At 35.3% G+C, this 9,037-nt stretch overlaps 1 protein-coding gene across 1 annotated transcript; it reads left to right on the forward strand.

Annotated features, from left to right (window-relative positions):
- Nucleotides 1-1,137: 1,137 nt before the first annotated feature.
- On the forward strand, nucleotides 1,138-3,066 carry LOC18428837 (Matrixin family protein). The gene has a single exon (XM_020664004.2). It carries the CDS (start codon nucleotides 1,864-1,866, stop codon nucleotides 2,929-2,931), a length of 1,068 nt encoding a protein of 355 aa, XP_020519663.1. The 5' UTR covers nucleotides 1,138-1,863; the 3' UTR covers nucleotides 2,932-3,066.
- The last annotated feature ends 5,971 nt before the right edge of the window (nucleotides 3,067-9,037 follow it).

Below are 9,037 nucleotides of genomic sequence, written 5' to 3' on the forward strand. Positions count from 1 at the left end.
GGATTTTTGAGATGCATCCGTAGTTCTACATTATAAGGTTGCATCCTTATATAAACTTTTTCCGATACACAAAGCTTTCCCTGTATTAACCCCATTTGAGAGAGAGAGATATGAAAAGTTGAAACATGGGCTGAACCTTTATATACGGCTAAACTTAGGAAGACCCAAATTCCCATTCTTGACTTTGGATTCAAAGGGTCCTACACCGTTGTAATTATGGAATTTAAATTTGTCCGTTAAATCACGAACTTTGGAATTTTCAATACCTAAATGCATTTACCCCCAAAAATTCAAATTTGGATGATAATAATAGTCAAAGACAAAATCCAAATATAAGGATCCAAATGTTCAAGGGGACCCTCAACATTGGGACACATGATCGAAGGCAGGAAATCGGTTTTATTTTGATAACATGACAGTTCTATCATGGGTATTATCAACGTTTCGGATCTGAATCAGTCATGGACTGTCCTGATTCATCATCATCATCATTATTTGAGTCTTATCTCAATTATATGGGGTCAGCTATGGACTATTCTAATTCTTTTGAATCAGCTCGACTTTATAACCCAAAAGCAAGAGAATTTGATCTTAGTCTTGTTTTTTCACCTAATTATATCAAATTTATAATAAAATTTTCCACTCTACAAAAACTTTGACAAAACTTTTTGCATCCAAACCAAAAATTTCTAAAGTCTCAAGATTTGGGGTTTTAGCCCTAGAGATGCAAGCCAACCTGGGCCAAGCTAGCCTAGATCGTTGCTAGCCCTAATTTTGAGGTGTTTCAACCTGGAATCGCTCGGCGTTTGTTAGCCTGGGAGACTCGGGTTGTTCTGGGATTTAATTTGACGATTTTCTAAACACTGGTTAATATGATTAAAGGAACCGAGTCACTCGGTGTTTGCGCAACTCCGGCTCATCTAATTCACTCTATTGTGGAATAACATGATCTTGATGGTCACCAGGTGCGATCCCCGATCATCTAACGGTCCAGATCATCCCAACCATGTAATTGCGATCCAAACAAGTTGGGCTCATCTGAACCCTTTCCTACCCTTGTTGTTGGGCTTGGGGCTTAGGATGCAAAGGGGTCATATCTGAAAGAAAAAGGCATGAGTTATTTTCATAGACTTTTTTTTTTTTTTTTTTCCAATTCATGTATAAATAATAATATTTTTGACAATGTTATAAATAAATAATATTGATGGAGATAACAAGAGACGTCTGAGTCACGCATAGTTTTATCTCAGATGATAACGAAATAATCAATAAAATTTTAAATAAATAAATAGTGGTTAACCTAACCATAATATTTAGATGCCTTAGTCTCATGCAAATTTGAAAGTCTTTTTTGTAATTTACCAACTGGAAGGGAAGAATAACTACGCCCCATATCTATTGGAAACTACCAAAATAAAGCAAAAAAATTTCACCAATTTAGAAAAATAGCTCCCCCAAAATAAAGAAATTACTAAAATTTCCACTCTTTAAGAATTCAGCCTACTTCTAAAAATAGAAACTGGCCCTTGATACCTTGCCAAAAAATTTATTAACAAAAAAAAAGCAAAATTTATATTACAATATTAATTTTTCTTTTTTTATTTATATGGACATGAGGGTGTTTATATTTGCTGTTATTAATAATTAAGAGAGAGAAATAAAAAAGTGTATGCGTAGTTTCTATGAAAAGAGAAGAGCTCGTCAAATCCCAACCCACCAATCAACCTAGATTTTCAAACTATGAGGGGAGAGAGTAAGATGGTCCCACACTTCACCAATTCAGCAGTCCACCTAAGACTTCTCTCCATATATGTTCTCTATTGCACTTTCTTCCCGATTCATCTCTGTCTCTAACCATCAGCTATGAATTGGTGGCTTCAAATATTGGCCACCATAACTATAAGCCTGCTATTATCATCCCCATCTTCTTCCCATCCTCTCTCTCAAGATTTTTCCTCAATCCCTGAACCTCCTTTTGATCCCTCTAATACATGGGGAGGTTTCTCTCAATTCCAAGATGCTCCCCTAGGTTCCAACATAACTGGCATGGTGGAATTGAAGAAGTACTTTCAGCGATTCGGGTACCTTCTAAACCCTCCGAATTCATCGGAAACCCTGACCGATTGCTTCGATGAGGAGTTCGAGTCGGCTGTTCGGACGTATCAGGCCAGGCTCAGTCTATCGGTCACGGGACGGCTCGACCCCGATACCCTGGCCCAAGTCATGACCCCTAGGTGTGGCATGCCTGACAAAGGCCTTGGTGGCCCCTTCCATGAAGTTGGACACTATGCCTTTTTTCCTGGGGTGCCCAAGTGGCCTAGAGGGAAGAAAGCCCTAACTTATGGGATCTCACCCACCAACATGGTGAACTATTTGGACATGGAAGATGTTAGGATGGCCCTTTCTAGGGCTTTTGATAGGTGGTCCAACGTGATCCCACTAAATTTTACTGAAACACAGGACTACTATGGAGCTGACATAAAAATAGGGTTTTTTAGTGGGGATCATGGGGATGGTCAGCCCTTCGATGGGGTTCTAGGCATATTGGCCCATGCCTTCTCTCCAAGCAATGGGAATTTTCACTTGGATGCATCAGAGACTTGGTCCACTGATTTTGGGGTGCAAAAGTCTAGGGTTGCCATTGATTTGGAGTCAGTGGCCACACATGAGATAGGACACTTGCTAGGTCTAGGGCACTCTAAAGAGAAAGAGGCAATTATGTATCCTAGTCTCTCACCCAGGACTAAAAAGATGGAATTGAGGTCTGATGATATTATTGGGGTGCAATCCCTTTATGGGTCTAACCCTAATTTTGACCCTAACTTATTGACACAATCTGATTTGTTATCAAACCTTGGGGGTGAGGGAATTAGGGGAACATGGAGTGTGTTGCTTGTGCTAGGGTTGGGGTTTCTCATTTGTTGCTTGTGATTGTTAACTTTCTTCCCTCTTTTGTAATTCTTTGCTTTTGGGGGAGGGAGAGTCATTGATTCTTGATGTACTATACATTCTTTACTGTATATTATATGAATATTTATGGTATGGTTGGGTTGGTTACACCTCCAAGGGAAGGATGTACCATGACTTCTTTTTTTTTTTTGTCAATATGTTAGTTATTGGTCAGTTGATTAGAGAGAAAAAGAAAGGATTAGAGAGAGAGTCCTGTCATTTCTTTATTTTCTTCACCCTTTAAATTCTTTTTAGTAACTATGATTCATTCTTGTAAATATCAATATTGATGGTTGGATTGGATACTTAAGATGGTTAGTTATTGGTTGTTTAGAGAGAGATTTTGCCATTTCCTCATCTTCAAGAAAGAGTTCCTCTTGATTAGTTATCAGTTGGTAGGGTAGAGAGAGAGAGGTGTCCATTTCCTCGTTTTCTTCAAGAGAGAGAAACATTGTGGAAGTATTAGTTGGTAGGGGGGAGGAGAGAGAAAGAGATTTTGCCGTTTCCTGGTTTTCTCTTCTTCCTTTTAGTCTTAAAACGTGTTGTATGGGCAAGGGACTGTTTCTTCATTCACTTAGCAGCAGTTTCATACCTCTCTTGAAACGTTTCTCTCTCTCTCTTAAGGCTTAAATAAAAATAAATGGTTGGTTTGGAGAAGTCAAGAAGCTTTCATTTGAGTGGGAAATTGCGTGTCTTAGCCATTTTAGAGAGAGAGAGAGAGAGAGTTTTCCTGGTGAGAGAACTCACGCAACAAACCAAAAAATCAATGTTTTCTTGACAATTGATCCTCACCACAAAGCCACCATCACCAACATAGGTTGTGTATAAATATCATTTTTTTAAGTAAATAGGAAGATGTAGTTTGCTCTTGCAAAGAAGGAAATTCAAGTCTCATTGCTCCCCTTTACCTTTTTCTTTTTGTGGTACACAAAAGCAATAATCAAAAGTTCAAACTTTAAAGCATCGCTATCAAGAGATTCAAGACCAAAACAAACCGGGGTTGGATTTCCGACAAGTGCCTTACTGGTCGAGAGTAAAAATTGGGTTTTGTAATACCGGGTAAAACTTATATTTGATTGTTTTTTACTGTCTTGTTAGTACGGATTTTGTATGTTTCAAGTCTTAAAATCGGATTTGTGACCCAGAAAGAGAGAGAGAGATGTTCATGGAAGCGTAGAAGCAAGAGAGAGAGTTAATGGAAATGTAGATATATAATAAAAGATGTCTAACTTAGAAGTAGAGGTTGGAGAAAACAAGCTAGTAAACAATATCCTGTAACTGAAGATTGCAGGAGAAAATGACACCATAAAAGTATGAATCCCACATCGCTAATAAAAAAGTGTTGCCCACAAGGTAAGGGTGACCATAGGTAGCCTATTGTTGCTCATGAGGTAAACATGATGATTGGTGCTTATGTAAGTGAAGTTGGGGGGCTCCATCACAATATTTTTTATTGACAAATGTTTAAAAACTATGGTTCATTAAAAAGGTTCTCAAAAAACAAATGTTTAAAAACTATGGTTCATTAAAAAGGTTCTCTCTCCACCTCCGTGGCAAAAAAATCAGTGGACCGGTTCAAACCGGCCGGTTCTAAGGGACACGATCTACAAACGGTGACCTTGATACCCAAGTGTAAGGGTGACGATTGGTAGCCTATTGTTGCTCATGAAATAAACTTGACTTAGGTGCTTATCTAAGTCAAGTTGGAGGGCTCCACCACAATACTTTTTATTGAACAAAATGCTCTTTCTCCTGTTATGTGGCAAAGAATTGGTGGACCGGCTCAAACTGGCCGGTCTGAAAATGAAGACGTTGATACCCAGCCTAAAACGGACGATTCCGATCCGGATCAATAATTTTTCAAATCTTAATAAATTCATTTAAATCATTTCCAAAAATTAAAAAGGCGCAATTTCTTTTAGGCTGAGGCTGTAAACCGTCAAAATAAAGTGTGCCTTCAAATAGTATTGAAAGATATTGTTTCAATATTGGATATATTTGTGATGGACTGAAAATTTATTTTTATGTCTAATTATAAAATTTAAAGTTTAAAAAATAGTGTAAATCAAGCAGATCTATAAATATTTGAAAATTTTAAAAATTGACGGTCCAAAAATACAATACAAGATTCACTATTTCCAATACTTGAAATCCATTTTTTTGTCATGTCCATACATCTTGAGGTTCAGATGATCGATTTGAGGAATTTTACACTTCTTCTAACGAATTTTTAAAGTGCACTTTATTTTAATTGTCTAGAGCCTCGCATTTATATAAACTTTTTCTAAATAAAAATCATAGGAGAAATAAATCGTCTTGTGTATCCTCCTATTCTTTGTGGTTCTAAAGCAAATGGTATGATTACTTTTACGGTACACCTCGTGTCCATGAAAAGGTTGAACAGTGATTTGAAAGTCATCGACTTAACTCCGAATCGTCCGAGTTGGTCTGGAATGGGGAACTGAGCGATTTCGATATGAAAAACCTCTCTGGTTTTCCCAAAATCATCTGGTTTTCCCAAAATCATTTTTATATTTTTATTAAAAATTGTCTAACCTGACTCATGCTCCTCGAGTCGAAGTTAGATCAAAGGAAATTACGGCTCGTTTGGATCTTAACGTAAACAAAACCATGTTTTGGATCAAAACATGGTTGTGCAAACCATGGTTATGCTAAAACCTGGTTATTGAGAAATGATTGTTCGTATAGATTGTAGATAATATCCAAGTTATAAAAAATCCCTAGTTTGGGTCATCTATTTGCGTAACTTGAGTTTACACTATTTAGGACACACTTGGTAGGTTTGAAACATTTTTGTACAAAATATTTTCATGTGAAAATTACATTACACATATTTGGTATGCAACAATACATATAAAAAAAATTCTCATTATAAAAATTTTTGCCAAAATTTTAGAGAGAGAAGCTCCCTAAAAACTTTTAGAAAGAGAAACTATCTCAACATTTTTAGAGAGAAAACTGTCTTAAACTTTAAATTTGATATAGTGTCTCTCCAAATATTTTGAGATAGTTTCTCTCTCTAAACATTTGAAAATTCATATCGATAAAAATTTCTCTCTCTAAAAATTTTGATATAGTTTCTATCTCAAAAAATTGTAAGGTAGTTTCTCTTTCTAAAATTTGATATAGTTTCTCTCACTAAACTTTAAAATACTTTCCCTCTCTAAAACTTAAAATTTGATTAAACTTCTCTAAAAATTTTGAGATATTTTTAGGTAATTTCTCCCTCTGAAACTTGATATAGTTTCACTCTCCAAAATTTTAAGATACTTCCTGTCTAAAACTTGAAATTTGATATAATATCCCTCTCTAAAAAATTTGAGATAGTTCTCTCTCTAAAAGTTTCAGGTTGTTTCTCTCTCTAAAAAATTTAAGATAGTTACTCTCTAAAAGAAATTTAGGTAGTTACTCTCTCTAAATTTTATATAGTTTCTCTCTCTCAAGCTTAAAATTTGAGATAAGTTCCCTTTAAAATTTTTGATATAGTTTCTCTCTCTAAAATTCTGGTATTTTTTCTCCCTAAAGTTTTAAGATACTTTCTCTCTAGAACTTGAAATTTAAGATAGTTCTTCTCCCTAAAAAATTTTAGATAGTCTCTCTCTCAAAAATTTGATATACTATATATCTCTAAAATTTTAAGATACTTCCTTTTTTAAAAACTTGAATTTTTGAGACAGTTTCTCTCACTAAAAATTTTCAGATATTTCTCTCTCTAAAAAATTTTAGGTAATTCCTTCCTTAAAAATTTGATATAGTTTCACTCTCTAAAAGTTTACAATACTTTCTCTCAAAAACTTAAAATTTGATGTAGTTTCTCTCTCTAAAACTTGAAATTTGAGATAGTTTCCCTCTCTACAAAATTTCATGTAATTTCTCTCTCTACAATATAATATATTTTCTCTCTCTAAAATTTTAAGATTTGTTTTTTCTCTAAAACTTGAAATTTAAGATAGTTTCTCTCTAAAAAATTTGGCTAGTTTCTCTCTCTAAAATTTGATATAGGTTTTCTCTTTTAAATTTTGAGATACTTTCTCTATCTAAAACTTAAAATTTGATATACTTTCTCTCTCTAAAATTTTTGAGATAGCTCATCTCTCTAAAAAAATTTAGTAGTTTCTCTCTCTAAAATTTGATATAGTTTCTCTTTTTAAAATTTAAAGATATTTTATCTCTCTAAAACTTAAAATTTGAGGCGATTTCTCTCTCTAATTTGTGTGGATAGTTTGGCATAAGTAATTGTACGTAATAAAGTGGACAGCTCTAGTGCCAAAGGTTGGTCAAACGCTATTGTGTATAGCAAAAGGGGTGATTTTATGGGAAATATGGAAAGAAGTTATATTGTATAGCAAAAAGGATGATTTTATGAGAAATATGGAAAGAAAGAAACAGGTGGACTTTTGAAAGAATTTCTCTTTCCTTAGATTATTTGATTCAGTCAATCAAATTGTCTATCTCGTCGTGCCTATCCATTTCTAAAGAAGGCTGGGGTTTATCAAAGATTGATGTTTTGGCTAATTTGGGCAATCTCTTTCTTCTTGGTTCTTTAATAGCCGGCCAAAGTTAAACTGGGTAACCCCCTCTTCTGGTACCTTTAAACTTAATTTTGATGGCAATTCATTGGGCAATTCTGGAATAGCTGATATTGGTGGAGTGGTGAGGGATTGTTGTGGCAATACTCTCTTTTCCTTTGCAGGGCCAATCGGATGTGCAACTACAAACTACGTTGAGATGTGTTCACTTTACCATGGTCTTCTGAAGATTTTCAGGGAACGAAATTGTGGGGAGATATGTTGGATTGAGGGGGGTTCTCTAAATGTCATTAAGTGGTGCAATAAGGGGCAACGATTTCTTTGGAACCTTCGTTCTCTGTGGTTACGCATTTTGGATCTGGCTGCTCCCCTCACAATTACCTTCTCACATGTTTACCGAGAAGCTAATTCGGTTGCTGATGAGTTGTCTAAGGGGGGCACTCTTTAACTTTCTCTTGTTAGATCTGATAATGCAATTTTCTTTTCGTAGAGCTAATAAAAGTAGTAACATTTGTCCAAAAAAAAAAAGCTGTATTCCTTCTTTCATGCTTACATAAAACAATATTTTGAATAACTCAATTTTTTTCTTGGTTTGTATGACCATGTTTTGGCCCTCTTGTTTTGTTATAGAAAACATGATCATGTATCCAAAAAGTTGCCAAACGTGTTGTATTGTTTACCCTAGGATCCAAACGACTCCTTAAGGTCGGACCGTTAGCAAGTCAAAATTCAAATCCGACTTTTTAAACACCAGAAAGGAGGGAAAGGTAGAGAAGAGGGGTTGTTAGGATATTTAAGAACTAAAGAAGTGTTAAAATTAAGGAAAATTGTTTCATGCGGGTAAGACCGCATTTCTACACATGCAATTCAGAAAGTGTAAAGCATCCATCTTAAAGATGGATGCAAGTAGGTGTTCTATCTAATAATAATGGAAACTAATGGTCCAAATGTTTTCTTACTAGAATTGTTATTTCTAGTTTTTTAAGTTTATTTATTTGCTCATATTCATGATCTCTATGTTAGAGATTACATACCCTTAAAAATTAAGTCCTAAAATCCATCTCAAAAATAGATTTATTAAGAGGCCCACATTTCTACATGTGCAGGCTTCGCCGCATAGAAATCGAGTTCTAAAATTAAGAGAAAATATCTTCGTACCCCTTATTTTTGGTTACCATTTCTCAAGAGACCCACGAATTTAAACTATTTCTTGCGGCATAAAGTCTCTATCTTTGTTATCTTCCTATCCCCTAGACTTCTTTGACCATACATTATTGACCTAAACATTTTGTAAAATGACGTTATCGGGATCTCTCTCCAACTTGAGTATCTCTCTCCTCTCTCTTAAAACTCCGTCTCTCACCTCTCTCATCCCCTCTTTCTCTCTAGCATTCAAAAAGACACCTAATTCAGTACTTTGTTGATGCACTTGGTAAGGCTGGCTTTTGAATTGATAATTGAATTTCTCAGGAGCTCGAGGGATAGGCGACGCTGCCTAGTAAAGCAGTATAGCGTCATGGGGGAAATTGAGCTTAGCA

Source organism: Amborella trichopoda, chromosome 13 (assembly GCF_054954075.1).
Source record: "Amborella trichopoda isolate Santa Cruz 75 chromosome 13, AtrichopodaSantaCruz75HAP2 v2.0, whole genome shotgun sequence".
Taxonomy (NCBI): domain Eukaryota; kingdom Viridiplantae; phylum Streptophyta; class Magnoliopsida; order Amborellales; family Amborellaceae; genus Amborella; species Amborella trichopoda.

Coding starts and splice junctions, on each gene's coding strand:
- LOC18428837 (XM_020664004.2), top strand. CDS start 1,864: ATGAATTGGTGGCTTCAAATATTGGCCACCATAACTATAAGCCTGCTA.